General features: G+C 46.8%; 1 protein-coding gene across 3 annotated transcripts in view; it reads left to right on the top strand.

Moving 5' to 3' along the window:
* The window catches only part of AGPAT3 (1-acylglycerol-3-phosphate O-acyltransferase 3), a 296,303-nt gene that overhangs the window by 113,180 nt on the left and 163,898 nt on the right, over window positions 1–19,225 (top strand). For all 3 annotated transcript variants that reach the window (XM_069202940.1, XM_069202941.1, XM_069202942.1), the window contains one exon: window positions 8,186–8,355. In XM_069202940.1, the coding sequence (XP_069059041.1) occupies window positions 8,186–8,355 (170 nt within the window). The remainder of the gene's footprint in view (window positions 1–8,185; window positions 8,356–19,225) is intronic.

The raw sequence follows: 19,225 nt of genomic DNA, 5'->3' as shown, positions 1-19,225 counted from the left end.
CCTGACAAATGTCAGAAATGATCTCGGCCTCTCGTTCTGTAGTGGCCTCAATGTGCATCCAAGATCCGAGCACACGCACAACAGTGTCATAAACATTTCTCAAGCAGCAGAGGCACTTGAAACGAAGGTCTGTCACATAAAAATGTCGGCAGCCCTTGGAGTGAGGCCATTACAGAATTTTGTTAAAAAAAAACAGGAAGGCAATTCTTAATGAGAAAACTTTGCTGCTGCGGGTGTGCATCTGTTAAGCTCAAACAAGCACTTCTGTCATCTGTGCTCTTGACTCATTGGTGAGCCTATGACTTCACCACCCGTCAAGCCTTGCGGATCTGCAGATGAGGCACAACACCACCGTCTAAGACTGGTAATTAAGACGACTTCATATTTCCAGATTCAGTCTGGCTTCTGGAGATGTTTCACATAAGGATCTGCGAAAAGATCCATATCCATTGCAAAGAATGTTACCAAAGGTAAGTAGGTTGTTCTTTTTTTGCCACCATGCCTTTTTATCTCCCCGCCCACCTTTGGATTAATTCTTTCACCACTCTTGCATCTAAGGCCAACATCAACTATACTAAACCCCTTGGTATCTTTTTTTCTTTCTTTCAGTAAGAGGCTTAAGTTTCACCCACAGATCAACAGTATGTCCAAGACTGTCCAATTGCAGCTTATTCTTCATGCACATTTAAAGGGCTACATCTTATAAGAAGCTTTTTAAGGTAACAGTTAATGAGTGCAGGATTCTATAGTTGCCGAGATACCTAAAGTCCACTTTGTCCCCCTTGAGCCTGCCCTGATTCTGCAGCCACCTCTAGTCTCAGGCAGACATCACTTGGTCCACAACATCTCATCTGCATCACCCTGCTTATGCACTATGGATTGATAAAACGTGTATTTACAAATTGCCATCATCTGTAGAGACTCCATCCAATGCACCACCTCCTCGGACGGTACCACCATAGCCATGAAACGCATGCACTTCAAACTCAAGATCAAAGAAAGGAAAACCATCATGGGAAGCCTCCTGTGCCTCCCACCAGGACCACAGACCAGCTTCACAGGTCTCATTGCAGACCTCATTGCCCCCCTTGCTATCGATTCCAAGGCATGCATGCTCCTCTGTGACCTCAGTTTCCACCTAGGCAACCTCACGGATTCAAACTCCATAGACTACTTGAATGCCTAGACAATAGTGGACTGGCACAACTCCTCCACAACCCCACGCACGCTGTGTGACAGACGCGCTTGACCCCATCTTCACCACCAGTGACAGAATTGCATTCAGTCGTACCACCCAGCTCCCCCTGAAGGACCACTCCGCTGTACACTTCAGCATCACCACTTCAGTCAGACTGGACCAATGTGCTCACATCCAACCAGGTGGAACCCACCAGCAGCCTGGACCTCCGCATCAGAAGTGTCAGTGCATGGATCAGACTGCGGCAACACCCTTGCACTAGCCAAGCACACTTAACACCGAAGACTCAACAAGCAAGCAAAATGGTACACTGAAGACCTGAGGAACTCCTAACACCACTGCTAACAAATAGACAGGAGATAAAGCACTAGTGAAGACACCACTGATAGGACCTAATCCGAAAATGCACTCACCCACTACCATCACCAACTAAGGGAAACCGGGGAAAAAGCCCTTGCAGCAAGAATCAAATCCAACCCCCAACAGCAGTAAGCAACAAGGAACTCTTTGTGATTGTCAAGGAAATCTCCTACCCTTAAGCCACAGCAAACAACATCATCCCCTTGCAAAAACTCTGCAACATCATTGCGATTTCTTCCATGATAAGATAACCAAGATCTATAGAAGCTTCAACCCAAACTGTCAAACTTAATCAACCACCCCACCAACACAACCACCACCACCTGCTTGACAGACACCCACTTGACCGAATGGAGCCAACTCAGCCAGCAGGACACAACCACCATCATGAAGACCGTTCAAACAGGGGACCCCACCAACCCCTGCGCCAACCACATCTTCAACCTCCGCAGACCCGAGAACAGCCCCTAGCTCACGATCTTCATAGTCATCAGCGCCTCAGTCGTCACCGCCATCGCTCCAGAAAGCTGGAAACACACATAGTTGAGGTAGGCCGATGGTCTCTTTAGGACGCCGTTGACCTATTTAAAAAACTATTGATCCATCTCCCTACGATCTTTCCCAGAAAAGGTCATGGAGAAAGCAATCAACCAGCAACTCGCTAAGCACGTAGAACACCAACAACCCCTGGACTGCTAAAAAAAAAAAAACATGTTTTGTAGAAATCACACCCAAAACTGCCCTCATCAGACAACATTTGCGCCATACTTAACTGGGAGGAGACAGCCGCATTCATCCTCCTCGACCTCTCTGTAGCTTTCAGCACTCTCACACCAGATGCACATTTGAATCCAAGGAACAGCTCCCCAAGTGGATGATCACCTCCTTTCCCACAGAAAGAACACAACGAGTACATGTCCCATCCTTGACCTCTGAACCCAAGAAAGTCATCTGCAGAATAACACAGGGAACGTCTCTCCGCCACCACTCTTTCGAATACCTATCTGACTCCTCTAGCCAGTATTGACAGATCTCACTGGCTCAACATCATCTCCTACGCCGAAGACACGCAACTCATTCTCTCCCTCTCGGAAAACCCCACGAACACCAGGAGCATCTTCCACAACTTCATGATCAACACCGCAGACTGTATGAAGGAGTAATGCCTGAAGCTAAACAGACAAGATGGAGGTGCAGATCTTCAGTAGCAAGAACTCACCATGTGCCTACTCCCAGTTGCCCTCTCAGCTTGGCCCCACACTGACTCTAACTGAGCACCTCCGAAAACAAAAACTGTCCATGGTATCACAAATCAGTACCGTCACATCCTCCTGTTCCCACCTACGCGTGCTATGCAACATCTTCAAGTGGCTCCCCCTGGGACTCAAGGCGTGCCATCACCCAGGCCTTGTCAAAAGCAGACTGGACTACGGCAACTCAATCTATGTAGGAATACCAGCCCATGTCCTCCAAAAACTCCAGCCCATCCAAAATGTGGCAGCCAGACTTATCCTTGACCTCCCTTACTGCACTTGCATCACCCCCTACCTTAGGCAGCTGCCCTGGCTTATGCTAAAAAAAACAATGCCAGTTCAAGCTCACACACTCTTTTGAAGGCACTGCACAAAACTGGACCCTCCTATCTCAACCACCACCTCCTCTTCCACCAACCCTCCAGGCAACTTTGCTCATCCCTCTCTCTCTCGCCCATGCAGCCCGCACACTCGGAAGCCGATCCTTCTACCACCTCGCAGTGAAGTCCTGGTACAGCCGCCCTCTCTACCCCAGGACCTCCACGTCGCTTCTGGGATTCTAAAAGAAGCTGAAGAGCGGTCTCTTCGACTAGCACCCCAGTACCTCCATCACCCACTGCCAGGCTCTGACATCACTCCCTAGTGCCTGGATACCCTCACAGGTGAAAAACAGCGCTCTGCAAATCCACTGACCACAACCGTGCCTGCTTGGTTCATATAATCCTACATGCTCCTTGAGCCTTGCTGGGAGGGCTCTTCCATCAGTCACGTTCTGACACTTTTTGTGAAACTGATGGGTTTTAAGTACTGCTTTGTAACAACATCTTTCTGATGTTGCGTCCCAGAATCAAGAGCATTCATTATCCCGAACTCAGGGTATCAAATTCACATGCAGCTATCAAGAAAGACCTGCAGTATCTCTTGTTTGACAGATATCTCTTACGGATGCCCTTTTAATGCCCAACCATCATTCTGTGGCTGATAATGGGTTAGCTTCTCTTCTGGTTACTCTGCACAGGCAGATTTTATTTTCCGTGTACATGTTTTTCTGTCCAAACATAAGATGTACTCTCCAATTATACCCTGTAGATATTTTACATTTTTGTATATGCCTCTTTCAGACTGAATTTAATGTGTATGTACTCTGACTCCTGCCAAGTGCTCAGTCATAAAGTGAACCAGGCTCCAGGGAATAAGAAAAAAAATGCAAACTCCTTCCCCGCTGTCTTTGTCTGGCTTAATAGTGTAGCAGTCAGCAAGAAGTATTGCTACCAAGTCTTTAAAATATATGTAGTGCTACTGGCTGATATGTCATTCTGCTTCCTGTAAGTGCATTGAATGAAGAGGGAGTAATTTAAATCTGAAAAATACCCTCAAACAGCGTTCTATTTCATTGAGTTTTCACTATTTGCTCCTGTAGATCACATGCTTCAAGCACACCTGCCACATAGTGTGGTGTGTGGACCTTCTAAGTTTATTATTTTTTGTAAGCAGAGGTTTTGACTTTGAGGGTGACACATGATCACTCCCTAAAACTAACAATGCGTGGCATAGATTCCACCTTAGATTTGTTTCCGCTGTTTGTTCTGGACATACCTTTCGGGGCTCCAATACCGTCTTGATACAGAAGCACACTTATTTGCAACTAAAATTGCTTCCCAAAAGGCAAAAGGGCACTGCACAGCCCCAACCTCTTCAGAGCTAGATTGATGATATTGAGGCCTAGTCGTTTAAGTATTGTAAGCAGAAGTCACCCCTCCACTTCTGCCTTAAATCTCTTAGTGTCTGTGTCCATACCAACATGGCGCCTGCAAACGCCATCTACTAAAAGTCCACAAAGAGTCAAATTGTTTTACCTGCCGAGTATTTAAAACTAAAAAAACATTCACTTTGGATGCGAGTGCTGGTGGACGCCGTACAGAATGTAACCCCGGAGCTCAGCTGATCCATCAGCTGCAGTCGGCATCCAAAATCCTGGGAGAACAAGGGAAGGCGCGTCCACAGTACCTTTCCTCAAATAATTCTGTGTTGGAAAAAATGTCCCTCACTTGGGACCCAGACTGCACCTAGGATTTCACCATCCACACCTCCTGAGGATCTTCTCTCTGGAGTTTGACCTTGAGCAGACCCTTTATTCCAGAGTGAATATTGGCCTCATGAGAGAACCATACTTCCAATCCCAAGCTATCACAAATTCTCAGCAGTTGTCACTGACCACTGGTCACAGTAATAATGGCCTCAGAGAAGCATTGACACCAGCCTGTCCAGCAATAACATCCTGAGACAGTATTTTGGCACAGAGATGCTGACAGATATGCTCTGGAACCGAGGTCAACTCAGAGCCCTACTTTGAAACCAGACTCTATACTGAGTGACCCCGAACCATCCGAAGACCAGGGAGAACAGCCTGATATTAGGCAGAGGAAGATCTACATCCACCTAATCACAGGCCCCCCACAGCCTGCACCACCCGGTCATCCCAATGCAAATAGAAGGAGGCTCTCTTCTTGAAAAGGCCATTTAGAAACGGTTTAGTTTCTTTTAAATTACAAAGAAACACAGGCACATGGAGAGTCGCTACCTCCACCTCTCGCGGATTCTTACCCAGAACCTACCATGATCTGCCCAGGCCATCATCGTGTAACTTTATTTGCTTTTGTATCGAATCACACAACTGTACAAAATGTTAGCATTTCATTATAGAAATCCGTAGAAATGCAGCTCTGTTTTCAAGAGCCTGGGAAACCGCATGCCAAATTTACAGTACCTCATCAAGAAAGTGCTTAAAAATAATCTGGAGGTAAATAGCAGCATTCTGACCTAAAGCAGAAGACTGGTATTAAAATTTGACTAATATCTTGAGCTAAAAACGACAGCCAAGAACCAAGAGAGAAAGACAGATTTTTGGTCTAGATAAAAGCTGAAGAAATAAAAAGGCAGGTCTGACCTGTCTAAAGTCCTTGGTTAACAAGAGGCCTTAAAGATTTGTGGAGAAGCGTATTGAATCTGGGGCAGATAAGAATGACGTGTATTAGTTAGCAAACTTCTGTGCAAATACAACTAGCCACAGAGTTCACATGCTGAAAACAAAAACCATCAAAATACTCCTATAATTACTTGCAATATAGCCTTGCTGCTGCTCTCCAACCAGGACATGAACAGCGTTAGTGTGGAGAGGACCTCTGTCGGATCCAGCACCAGCTATGACAACAATAGGAAATACCAACATTTGGATGAATGTGTTTGCTTCTTCAGGCTTCTTCAGGATCTTGCAAACCGAACGGGCGGGATAGTTGAAAATGACACTTTGTTTTATAGCTTATATTAAATAACTTCATGAAAATAACGCACTGTAACTCCCTAAGAGAAAATTCCAAACATTGCTAATCGTTTATCCCAGAAAGTTTATTAAGTGCTGCTGAGTTAAGCATTAGGGTCTTAAATGGCACTTTGAGTTTGAGTTGGTCGTTCAAGGTTTAGCCAACTGAGAGGTGACAAAACTGTATGGCTTTCACCTTTAAAGCCACTGTCCTAAATATACCCTGCGCTTTGCAGAAAATAGAGCTCTACCTTTCTTGGATTATGCAAGTATCCTAGTATTCCTCGAAAGGTAAAAACCTTTAGCCATGTCTCTTTTTAATTACCCACTTTCTCATAATAGTTTGGTAAAATGTAGCAACTTGTTAGGAAGGAGAACCTTATTGTAGTCACCATATGTCATGTTGCTGAAAAGGCTTTTAATTCATTGCGTTGTCTGGAGACTTAATGAGAAATGTGGTTAGTTAAAGGCTTGCTTTTGGGTGAAGTATTTATTAACTGTCTAAGGGTGAGCCGTTTGAGATCTTAAGATAGTCACGTTGACCTAGCAATGCTGCAACTGTCCAAGCTTTTTTGCGCTAAATAAGGTGCCATTTAGTAGTAGAATTAAACTGTTTAAAAAACGGTTGTTTAAAACCCATTAGATGAAAACAAAGATTTATGCAGACAGTCCTGTTTACGTTGCGGATTGGTAGACCGCGCGGTCATGATTGGAAGCCTTGGCCTCATTTTGCAGGGTCATTTCAGCTATTAATGCAATGATGGCAAAACTAGTACATCCCGAAATCTTACCTAATTCCATTTAACTTGTTCTCTCCAGAATCTGAACTACCATAATTTACTCCCTTGATAAAATCTAGTCAAAGCTGAAAAGCTAATTGGCCTTAATTTTAAATCAAACTTGTACTAATAGTTGCAGTCATTAGAAGTGTGAATCTTGTTAAAATGACTGAACTTCCTAAAGCCTTCCACTTATATAGGATGTTACATGTCCATATCCAAGACACATTTTTAAGAAACTGATTTTGAAGGTCTTTCAGACTAAGCCTTGGCAAGTGAGCACAGTATACCAAAAGGGAGAGTTTTCAGGTTGTTTGCAGACTTGCACGGATTGTGAGAAGAACCAGTTGGTGAATGGTCCCAATTTAACATATATATTCTACAATGTTCCTCGCAGACCTAGCGCAAGACTTTACAGTTACTAGTAAAAAATACTCTACATCTTCAAAAACCAAGCATATATCAGCATCAAGAGGATAATTTGACATAAACAAATGTGTACTTTAATCCTTAAGTATAGATTGAAGCCATTATAAAACTTAACTTTGTATATGTCATGTCCTGGATAAAGTCTTCCAAGAGTTTCTGTATTTGCTACTTCTCCTCCAGCTAAACACTGGAACAATGTATTAAATATGTTTTCTCATTCTAGAGAGCAAAGCTAAACCAACTCCATGAATTCCTTTTGGATATAAGTACAATGCGTTGTCCAGCGATATTCCTTTATTGCAGTTGATCTGGTGGTGGCCCACGTGATAATTGTCTAATACTGGACTAGAGTGCGCCCACGGTCAGCAGAGGCGTAGTACTCTGAGTTACTCGCATGCCTGTAACTGAATCAGTCTGCATCCACTTTCAGTAAAGCTGTCCTTCCCGTTACTTACGTGCCTGTACCTGCATTACTCATCTGTGCATCAAGATCCGTGCAAGTCTACCTTCAGTAGATGTGTGCATTACTCACATGTTATAAAGTTCTGTTATGAAGTGAATTTTGTCAGATCTGAGCACTTTTCTGTCTGCTCCCCTACAAAAGTTCTATATGGTTGACTTCTAATGTGTATGTCTGATGTTGTTTTGTATTTTATATTTTTTATGGACATTAGTGAGGCTTGCTGTTAAACAAGTACTCTATCTTCTTTCCAGTATCTTTTTTCTCCTCCCCTTTCTTCCATTGGCATTATATTTTGTTTTTATTTTGTTTTAATGTTCTCACTTGTTTGCCCCCTGCATCACTTGTGGCTGTTACTTCATGGTGTTTTCTCCTCCCTGCCCCTAGAGCTGGTGATGCTGCTGGAATGGTGGTCAAGCACAGAGTGCACCCTCTTCTCGGACCAAGAAACCATAGATCACTTTGGGAAGGAACACGCCATTATCATCCTCAACCACAACTTCGAGATTGACTTTCTGTGTGGCTGGACCATGTGTGAGCGCTTCGGTGTGCTAGGGGTGAGTGCGGCCCAGTTCTATAAGCTGCTTTCTGTTTATTATCGCGCATTGGTGGGTATCTTGATGTTAAGGCCAGAGTCCCTAAATTTGATCATAGTGTAAATTAATCGAACTGACAGAACAGACAGAGTGACAAAAACCCATTGGCACCTAAAATCTAAGAAATCCTAATTTTAACAACACTTTCTAAATTGCACCCCCGAGACCAGTGTTACACCATGCTTATGCAATATAAGAGTGTGGTGTCAGGAGAACAGAAAATACCAACTGAAATAATGGTCCTATTATTGCAGTTCGTTGGAGAGATTTGATAGTCGGAAACAGTGTGCAGAACATACATTGGAGCTTTCTTGGAAACAAGGTGGCTAAAAAGATTTATTCACAGCTCCACTGTGACTCCATGGATTTTTTTTTTATTTTTTTTTTTATCATCCATCAGTAGAGAAAGTGCAATCGGAAGTGGCATACATGGAGTATTGTAGTCTTATGTATGTTTGTGACTGGTCCAGGGTGCACTGGGTGCCGTGTTTATACGGCGCACAAATCAATAATCCACTTGGAAAGGGCAACATTTTGGAATGAGTAGAGGTGTCCCAAATGTCTGCAGGAGTAGAAATGCACCGCAGTTCTGATGAATACTTCTAACCACAGATTGCTGGCCTTTAACGTATCTCCACGCGCCAGACTGGATCTGCAGAATTTCAACAGCTGTGCTGCTGGTGCCGGCAGGTGGCATTGTGCGCGTCCTCTGTGCCATGGATATGGTGTATAAGAGATGCATATAAGAGCCACCCCTGCGTGGTGAGGTCAGTACCTTCATTTCCATGGCTTGTGTGAGGCTCCAGAGTTCTGCTTCCAGCCTTAGAACTTCCAAACTTTGCACAGTGTGCTAGGGATTCATGTCTCCACTGAAACAGCTGGGTCAAACTGAAGCAAAGCAGAGGTCAGTCATGGGCTTGCACAAGGTGTGCCTTTGGTACGTGGGTTCCAGTCATGACTAAGTCAAGTGACGAGTGTGACTTCATGAACCTGGAGGCGATCTGGGATTGGGAGGTAAAGCTCTAAACTGCCAAACACAAGAGGTCACATCAAAGCACGTCTTGCTCCTACGCCAGGTCATGTTCCCGAGGCCTTCCCACCACTTCCACCAAAGTCTTAAGGCATGCCAAAGTCTAAAAAAATAAAAAGTCAAAGCAGAATCATCCCTGTTCTGTCACTCTGCCTCGAAAGAGAAGGCTCAAGGGTGTCAAGACGTACATTGCGCTTCCTCTAAGTTTCCAGTTTTGGAACAGATTCCTCAGTTGGTCCAAAGGCACCCAGACTTCTCTGGGCTCTTTACCTCGCAGCAGATAGCGGACTTCAAGGAGGCCATGCTGCACATCTTTGGTGCAGTTCCGGACCCTTCTCCAGTACCTTCTGGGCGCAGGGGTCTCCAGTCTGGTTACCGCGGACACAAGCTCAGCCCATATATACACGTTATTTACTGGCCTTGTACATGCATGCTCTGTGGGACATGGCCAGCGAGATCTTGCTAGCATTCCCAGAGGACCTCCGAGCTTCTCTGACAGACAGTACATGGTGGACAGGCTGAGACAAAGTTTGTCATCCACATAAGTCTAGATACTACTGTCTGGTTTGGCAGGCACGTAGGCACCAGTGTCTACTTTGAAGACATGCAGGAATGAAGTTGACCGGATTTTCTGATAATGTGCAGGTGTTCCAATGAATTTGCCCTTTGAAGGGCCCAGACACTTGTGGGTGTGGGGGGGTGGGGAGCAGTGTCTGCAGTTGGATCTAGACCTCTAAGCTACTGTACCTTCTTGGGGTTACTGTCGCCAGCGAAAGATTCATTTTCAGTTCAATAAATTGAGAAGCTATTCCAAGGGGCTAGCCTACAGTCAACATCATCCTTCCCAACCGGTGGTATAGCCGACCAGCCTAGTCGCCGATGTGACTCCTGCAGACACCACACAGGGCAGCGGGGTCAACAGTCCTTTAATTCCGGTTCCCCCACTGCAGTAGCTACTGAGTTCCTCTAGTTAGCCTTCAAGGGCTTATGTTGGGCCAGTCAGACCTACTCCCAGTAAATTTCTTTCTCCAGAAGGACACATTTAAAATGCTCTTGCTAACTCTGATCCTCTCTGTTCTGGACCCAGGAGACTGAATGGTGTCCTTGGACTTGCAGTACATGTATTGAATTTTACATTAAACTTGCTCTGCTTCACTTCGGTCTTATGTCAGCCCCTCGGGTGTTCACAAAAGCAGTGGCTGCTGTTGGTACTTGTCTGGAGTTGGCTGCTAAGGTGTTATTAACTAATCAGGCCTCAATCCCCTCTTCCCGAGTTCTGCTAAAGCACTGTTAAGGAAAGGGACTCTGCAACTTTGAGGCCGTGTTGCAGATCCACGTTTACTCCCTATGGCCTGGCCATCCTACCTCCCGTCCCTTTTCAGGGACCAGCCCTATTGCACATGAACTCCCTACTGGAAACCCCGACTTACCCCGGTGATCTCTCAACCGGCCATTGGCAACTGAAACAATTGTTAGTGCAGCGGTCACCGAACTTTTCAGTAAAAGGACCACTTCGTATATTTTACAAATATTTGCAGCCAAAAAAAAAAAAACTGTTTTTTTATAAATTAATGAATACAATTTAAAGGAATGAATAAAGTTTCACTTGGATCTTTTTTGTAATCTTCATGATATGTTTTTTCACAAAAGAGAAATGTAACAATTACAAAGGAACAATGCTGTGCCTAAACCGAGAAATTATATATAATGAATAAAAATGTCAAACATTAGCAAATGCTCTGACAAAATAATCAATTACTTACCTATAGTTAAGAAAAACAGGCTAATCTTTTTTTAATTAACTTAAAATACTGAATTTACAAACTGAAATGAAATTAGAATTTTTCCAGTTTTGTGGCACATAATGAGAAAAATAAACAACAGAGGAAAGTACTTAAGTAAAACAAATCAAAAGTTCAAAATAAGCTTGAACCAAGCAAAAATAAATTTAGTATACACCTTTCTACTCAATTCAGAAAATTTGAGTTTTCTGCAGGGTTAATTATCTGCTCTAGAAACTTGCATTTTCCAACAATCTGTCATATATAACATTGCTGGTCCAACATTTACAATAGAGAAGATTCAAGAGGCTCTGCTGCCACCTACAGACTGCCAAAGGAATTGGATATATATTTCCCTTTGATCATTGGAATCCGAAAACAGGACGATGGATAAAATCTTGTTGAGGGCCAGATATGGTCCACGGGCCGTAGTTTGGAGACCCCTGCTTTAGTGGGATGTATTTTTCCATGTAAGGTTGGTATATTTCTCGGTTTATTTATTTTAGTACTTTATGAGGTAAATCAGCTGCTCTGACTCAGACCCCATTAAGTTCCCCTACACCTCTAGCACCCAGTGATACTGCAAAATAAGAGCACAGACAGACATTTCTTATCCTATGTCAACGTAGATAAATAGTATTACACATTTGCCCCTGGGACTGGCTGCAAGTAAATTAACAGTTGTAAACACAAGAGGCCTACCACAGCCCCAAAACATCCTAGAATACTTTTAAATATATATATTTTTTTAACATAAATGCTATGAACGTTTGGGGCCCTGGTGTTAGCTCTGGTGTTCCGTGTATGCTTAATTCTAACCTTTTTAACTTCATAGGATTTTGCCCAACCACATCTGATTGCATAGCCCTTGCTACATGTTATCTTGAAAAATGTATTTAAAAATAAAAAAATTTAACATGCCTTCAACTGATAAAGCTCTCCTATTTTGTGAATCAACGGGAAAGGCTTTCTCTTAGTGCGAAACATCTTCTCTCATGTTCTATTAGATGTCTAGCGCACACAGCTGAAACGTGCCATTGAATGTGGCCTCTTTACTCTTTATTATCATTTCACATTGTTTCATGGTTTTTAATCTTTAATTCCTGCATGGGCTTTTTCCTGTACTAATTAATGGTGATTAGCAGCAGTTGTTCAAGGCATTTTTTGGCAAACTTAAATTTGCCAATTCTCGTACTATACTTGTGTATGTGAAATAACCACCTCACCAGGCCTTACTGCCGGAGTACCCATCACTTCCCCCTGATTAACACTGTTAATTGAGAGCTCAATGTTAAAATCTAGTGGCAAATGTGTAAGTAGTATAAACATATTAGGAAGTTGAATCTGTTAAGCGGTCCCATTTCGCTTGCTTGCAAGTCTGATACTATTACCATTCAAATCACTGACTCACATTTGCAATGTGCTTTTCTTTGCTACACCCACCTCTTGCCCCTACCACTTCCTAAAACCAGACTCACCTGTTAGACGTTTCTACCCTCATAGTTACCTTCCCACTGGGAGTAATTTGGTTAGCCAATCAGAGGGCAGAAGTCCTGGAACAGCAAGGCACGAGTAGTTAATGGTGCGTGCTATGCTTGATACTGCCTAAGGGCCCAAAGACGAGGTGTAGGAAAATGCCTCTCATGGCATGGTTACCCCCTAACTTTTTTCATTTTGTTGATGCTGGTTATGATTGAAAGGGTGCTGTGACCCTGCTAACCAGGCCCACGCACCAGTGTTCTTTCCCTAAACTGTATCTTTGTTCCCACATTAGGCACAGCCCTGGCACACAGATAAGCCCCTTGTAAATGGTACCCCTGGTACCAAGGGCCCTGTGGCCAGGGAAGGTCTATAAGGGCTGCAGCATATCTTATGCCACCCTGGGGACCCCTCACTCGGCACAGACACACTGCTTGCCAGCTTGTGTGTGCTGGTGAGGACAAAACGAGTAAGTCGACATGGCACTCCCCTCAGGGTGCCATGCCCTCACCCTACTGTCTGTGGCATCAAATCAAATCATTTACATTTATAAAGCGCGCTACTCAGCCGTGCGGGTCTCAAGGCGCTAGGGGAAGGGGGGGTTACCGCTGCTCGAACAGCCAGGTCTTCAGGAGTCTCCGGAAAGCGGAGTGGTCCTGGGTGGTCCTGAGGCTGGTGGGGAGGGAGTTCCAGGTCTTGGCCGCCAGGAAGGAGAAAGATCTCCCACCAGCCGTGGAGCGGCGGAGGCGAGGGACGGCAGCGAGTGCGAGGCCAGAGGAGCGTAGGAGGCGGGTGGGGACGTAGAAGCTGGGGCGTCTGTTGAGGTATTCCGGTCCCTTGTTGTGGAGGGCTTTGTGTGCGTGGGTGAGAAGTCGGAAGGTGATCCTTTTGCTGACTGGGAGCCAATGCAGGTGTCTCAGGTGTGCGGAGATGTGGCTGTTGCGGGGTACGTCGAGGATGAGGCGGGCCGAGGCGTTTTGAATGCGTTGCAGGCGATTTTGGAGTTTGGCTGTGGTCCCGGCGTAGAGGGTGTTGCCGTAGTCCAGGCGGCTCGTGACAAGGGCGTGGGTCACTGTTTTTCTGGTGTCGGCGGGGATCCAGCGGAAGATCTTGCGGAGCATGCGGAGGGTGAGGAAGCAGGCGGAGGACACGACGTTGACTTGCTTGGTCATGGTGAGAAGAGGGTCCAAGATGAAGCCGAGGTTGCAGGCGTGGTCTGTGGGGGTCGGTGCGGTGCCGAGGGCCGTGGGCCACCAGGAGTCGTCCCAGGCGGATGGGGTGTTGCCGAGGATGAGGACTTCAGTTTTTTCAGAGTTCAGCTTTAGGCGGCTGAGCCTCATCCAGTCTGCGACGTCCTTCATACCTTCTTGTAGGTTGGTCTTGGCACTGGCGGGGTCCTTGGTGAGGGAGAGTAAGTTGGGTGTCGTCGGCGTAGGAGGTGATGATGATATCGTGCTTGCGTACGATGTTGGCGAGGGGGCTCATGTAGACATTGAAGAGTGTCTGGCTGAGTGATGAGCCTTGAGGTACGCCGCAGATGATCTCGGTGGGTTCTGAGCGAAACGGAGGGAGGTAAACTCTTTGGGAACGGTTTGCGAGGAAAGAGGCGATCCAGTCCAGGGCCTGGCCTTGGATCCCGGTGGAGCGGAGGCGGGTGATTAGGGTGCGGTGACAGACTGTGTCAAAGGCAGCCGAGAGGTCGAGGAGAATGAGGGCGACTGTTTCACCGTTGTCCATCAGGGTTCTGATGTCGTCTGTGACTGAGATGAGGGCGGTTTCTGTGCTGGGGTTGGTTCGGAATCCGGTTTGTGAAGGGTCGAGCAGGTTGTTGTCCATAGGTAAGTCACCCCTCCAGCAGGCCTTACAGCGCTAAGGAAGGGTGCACTATACCACAGGTTGAGGGCATAGACACTGTAGGGGCATATTGCTCATGCAGCTAAGTCTATTCTTAGACATTGTAAGTGCAGGGTGGCCATATTGAATATATATGTACTGGGAGTTTGTCAAAAACGAACTCCACAGCTCCATAATGGCTGCACTGAATACTGGGAAGTTTGGTATTAAACTTCTTAGCACAATAAATGCACACTGATGCCAGTGTGGGATTTATTGAAAAATGCACACACAGTGCATCTTAGAGATGCCCCCTGTATACCAGTCCAAATGCTAGTGTTAGGCTGACCAGTTCCTGCCAGCCTGCCACATCCAGACGGGTTTTTGGCCACATGGGGTAAGTGCATTAGTCACTCTGGCCAGGAACAAAGCCTGTACTGGTTGGAGGTGCTTCTCACCTCCCCCTGCAGGAACTGTAACACTTGGTGATGAGCCTCAAAGGTTCAAGCCTGGTGTCACAGCGCCCCAGGGCACTCCAGCTAGCGGAGATGCCCTCCATTCCGGACAGAACCCCCACTTTTGGCGGCAAGTCTGGAAGAGATAATGAGAAAAACAAGGAGGAGTCACCCACCAGTCAGGACAGCCCCTAAGGTGTCCTGAGCTGACGTGACCCCTGCCTTAAGAAATCCTCCATCTTGTTTTGGAGGATTCCCCCAATAGGAATAGGGATGTGCCTCCCTCCCCACAGTGAGGAGGCACAAAGGGTGTAGCCACCCTCAAGGACAGTAGCCATTGGCTACTGCCCCCAGACCTAAACACACCCCTAAAGTTAGTATTAAGGGGCGACCCTGAACCCAGGAAATCAGATTCCTGCAACCTGAAGAAAGGACTGCTGACCTGAAAGCCCCGCAGAGACGACGGAGACAACAACTGACTTGGCACCAGCCCTTCCTGCCTGTCTCCAGACTCAAAGAACCTGCACAGCGACGCATCCAGCGACCTCTGAGGACTCGGAGGACTAACCTGCACCTAAAGGACCAAGAACCTCCCGAGAACAGCGGCTCTGTTCATAAACAGCAAAAAGAAACCAACTTTAAAGAGACTCTCGCCTTACTCCGGAAACGTGAGTCTTCACTCTGCACCCGATGCCCCTGGCTCAAGTTCAGGAGAACCAACACCACAGAGAGGACCCCCAGGTGACTCCAATGATGTATACCCCCTGTGTTGACCTCCCTGCACCCTTACAGCGATGCCTGCAGAGAGGATCCCTCTGACCATGACTGCCTGGTAACGAAGCAACCCGACACCTGGGCCAAGTACTGCACCGCAGCTCCCAGGACTGAGAGTAACCACCTGTAAGGAAATGCCTCCTTGGCATGGTTACCCCCTAACTTTTTGCCTTTGCTGATGCCAAGTTATGATTTGAAAGTGTGCTGAGGCCTGCTAACCAGGCACCAGCGCCAGTGTTCTTTCCCTAACCTGTACCTTTGTCTCCACAATTGGCACACCCTGGCATCCAGGTAAGTCCCTTGTAACTGGTACCCCTGGTACCAAGGGCCCTGATGCCAGGGAAGATCTCTAAGGGCTGCAGCATGTCTTATGCCACCCTGGGGACCCCTCACTCGGCACAGACACACTGCTTGCCAGCTTGTGTGTGCTAGTGAGGACAAAACAAGTAAGTCGACATGGCACTCCCCTCAGGGTGCCATGCCAACCTCACACTGCCTATGGCATAGATAAGTCACCCCTCTAGCAGGCCTTACAGCCCTAAGGCAGGGTGCACTATACCACAGGTGAGGGCACAGGTGCATGAGCACTATGCCCCCACAGTGTCTAAGCAAAACCTTAGACATTGTAAGTGCAGGGTAGCCCTAAGAGTATATGGTCTGGGAGTCTGTCAAAAACGAACTCCACAGCACCATAATGGCTACACTGAAAACTGGGAAGTTTGGTATCAAACTTCTCAGCACAATAAATGCACACTGATGCCAGTGTACATTTTATTGTGAAATACACCCCAGAGGGCATCTCCGAGATGCCCCCTGAAAACACACCTGACTTCCAGTGTGGGCTGACTAGTTTTGCCAGCCTGCCACACACCAGACATGTTGCTGGCCACATGGGGAGAGTGCCTTTGTCACTCTGTGGCTAGTAACAAAGCCTGTACTGGGTGAAGGTGCTTCTCACCTTCCCTTGCAGGAACTGTAACACCTGGCGGTGAGCCTCAAAGGCTCACCCCCTTTGTTACAGCGCCACAAGGCATCCCAGCTAGTGGAGATGCCTGCCCCCTCCGACCACGGCCCCACTTTTGGCGGCAAGGCCGGAGGAGATAATGAGAAAAACAAGGGGGAGTCACTGGCCAGTCAGGACAACCCCTAAGGTGTCCTGAGCTGAGGTGACTCTGGCTTTTAGAAATCCGCCATCTTGCAGATGGAGGATTCCCCCAATAGGATGAGGGTGTAGCCACCCTCAGGGCTAGTAGCCATTGGCTACTAACCCCCCAGACCTAAACAACCCCCTAAATTGAGTATTTAGGGGCCCCCAGAACCTAGGAAGATAGATTCCTGCAAACCTAAAGAAGAAGGACTGCAGACCTGAAGCCCTGCAGAGAAGACGGAGACACCAACTGCTTTGGCCCCAGCCCTACCGGCCTGTCTCCCCACTTCAAGAAAAAACTGCAACAGCGACGCGTCCCCCAGGGTCTAGCGACCTCTGAAGCCTCAGAGGACTACCCTGCATCTAAAAGGACCAAGAACTCCCAAGGACAGCGGCCCCGTTCCAAAGAAACTGCAACTTTGCAACAAAGAAGCAACTTTCAAAGATCACACGTTTCCCGCCGGAAGCGTGAGACTTTCCACTCTGCACCCGATGCCCCCGGCTCGACCTGCGGAGAACCAACACTACAGGGAGGACTCCCTGGCGACTGGGAGCCCGTGAGTACCCAGAGTTGACCCCCCTGAGCCCCCACAGCGACGCCTGCAGAGGGAATCCAGAGGCTTCCCCTGACCGCGACTGCCTGCTTCACAGAACCCAACGCCTGGTAAAGACTCTGCACCCGCAGCCCCCAGGACCTGAAGGATCTGACCTCCAGTGCAGAAGCGACCCTCCAGGTGGCTCTCTCCCATGCCCAGGTGGTGGCTACCCCGAGGAGACCCACCCCCTTGCCTGCCTGCTTCGCTGAAGAGACCCCTGGGTCTCCCATTGAAACCTATTGCAAACCCGATGCCTGTTTGCACTCTACACCCGGCTTCCCCTCTGCCGCTGAGGGTGTACTTTTTGTGATGACTGGATTCCCCCTCCGGTGCCCTACAAAACCCCCCTGGTCTGCCCTCCGAAGTCGCGGGTACTTACCTGCTGGCAGACTGGAATCAGGGCATCCCCTTCTCCATTGAAGCCTATGCGTTTTGGGCATCACGTTGACCTCTGCACCTGACTGGCCCTGAGATGCTGGTGCGGTAACTTTGGGGTTGCCCTGAACCCCCAGCGATGGGCTACCTTGGACCCAACTTTGAACCCTGTAGGTGTTATACTTACATGCAAAACTAACCAAAACTTACCTCCCCCAGGAACTGTTGAAAATTGCACTGTCAAGTTTTAAAATAGCTTATTGCCATTTTTGCTAAAACTGTACATTATATTGTGTTGATTCAAAGTTCCTAAGATACCTGAGTGAAATACCTTTCATTTGAAGTTTTACTTGTAAATCTTGAACCTGTGGTTCTTAAAATAAACTAAGAAAATATATTTTTCTATATAAAAACCTATTGGCCTGGAATTGTCTGTGTGTTCCTCATTTATTGCCTGTGTGTGTACAACAAATGCTTACTACCCTCTGATAAGCCTACTGCTCGACCACACTACCACAAAATAGAGCATTAGAATGCCACTATCTTAACTCTAAGGGGAACCCTTGGACTCTGTGCATGCTATTTCTTACTTTGAAATAGTGCATACAGAGCCTAATTCCTACACCACCTACCAGTGCAGGAGTGACCAGAAGGCGGCCCTTAACCTAGCTCAGTCGGTGGCTGACCCGAGAAGCCCCCGTACCTTGCCTGCATCAGCAGCGAGACCCCCCCCCCCCGGTCCCTCCATTGTTTTCAATGACAAACCAGACACCTAATTTGCACACTAAATATTTCTTACCTCCCCCAGGAACTGTTGATTTTTGCACTGTCCACTTTTAAAATAGCTTATTGCTATTTTTTGCCAAAACTGTGTATACTTCTGTTTTAATTCAAAGTTCCATACTTACCTGTGTGAAATACCTTATAATTTATGTACAATAAATGCTTAACACTACCTTCTGATGAGCCTACTGCTCGACCACACTAACAGAAAATAGAGCATTAGTATTATCTCATTTCTAACTCCGTGCATACTATCTCTCACTTTAAGATAGTATTTACAGAACCAACTTCCTACACGAGGCCTCTCTGGAATCTGTGTACATCCCTGGAACAACTTGGATCTCTTGGTACTTTTCAAGCCTGCGTCCTCAAGGTGACACTGGCCCTGAGCACTGCAGCATTATCAGCCTCATGTCAACCCTTGTACGCAGCAGAGCAGGCTTGATTAATGCGTGTCCTGTTGTTCCAGCTCAACACTTTTTGGTTCTTTGTCAGTGTCACCTTTTTAGTAGGGAGCCCTGCCCTCCCAGTTTAAAATAGTTATTTAGAACATCCATGCAGAATCCTCCGAGCCCAGT

Source organism: Pleurodeles waltl, chromosome 8, assembly GCF_031143425.1.
Source record: "Pleurodeles waltl isolate 20211129_DDA chromosome 8, aPleWal1.hap1.20221129, whole genome shotgun sequence".
NCBI classification, from domain to species: Eukaryota; Metazoa; Chordata; class Amphibia; order Caudata; family Salamandridae; genus Pleurodeles; species Pleurodeles waltl.
The sequence above is the reverse complement of the archived record's forward strand: the minus strand, read 5'-3'. Positions and strand labels throughout refer to the sequence as shown.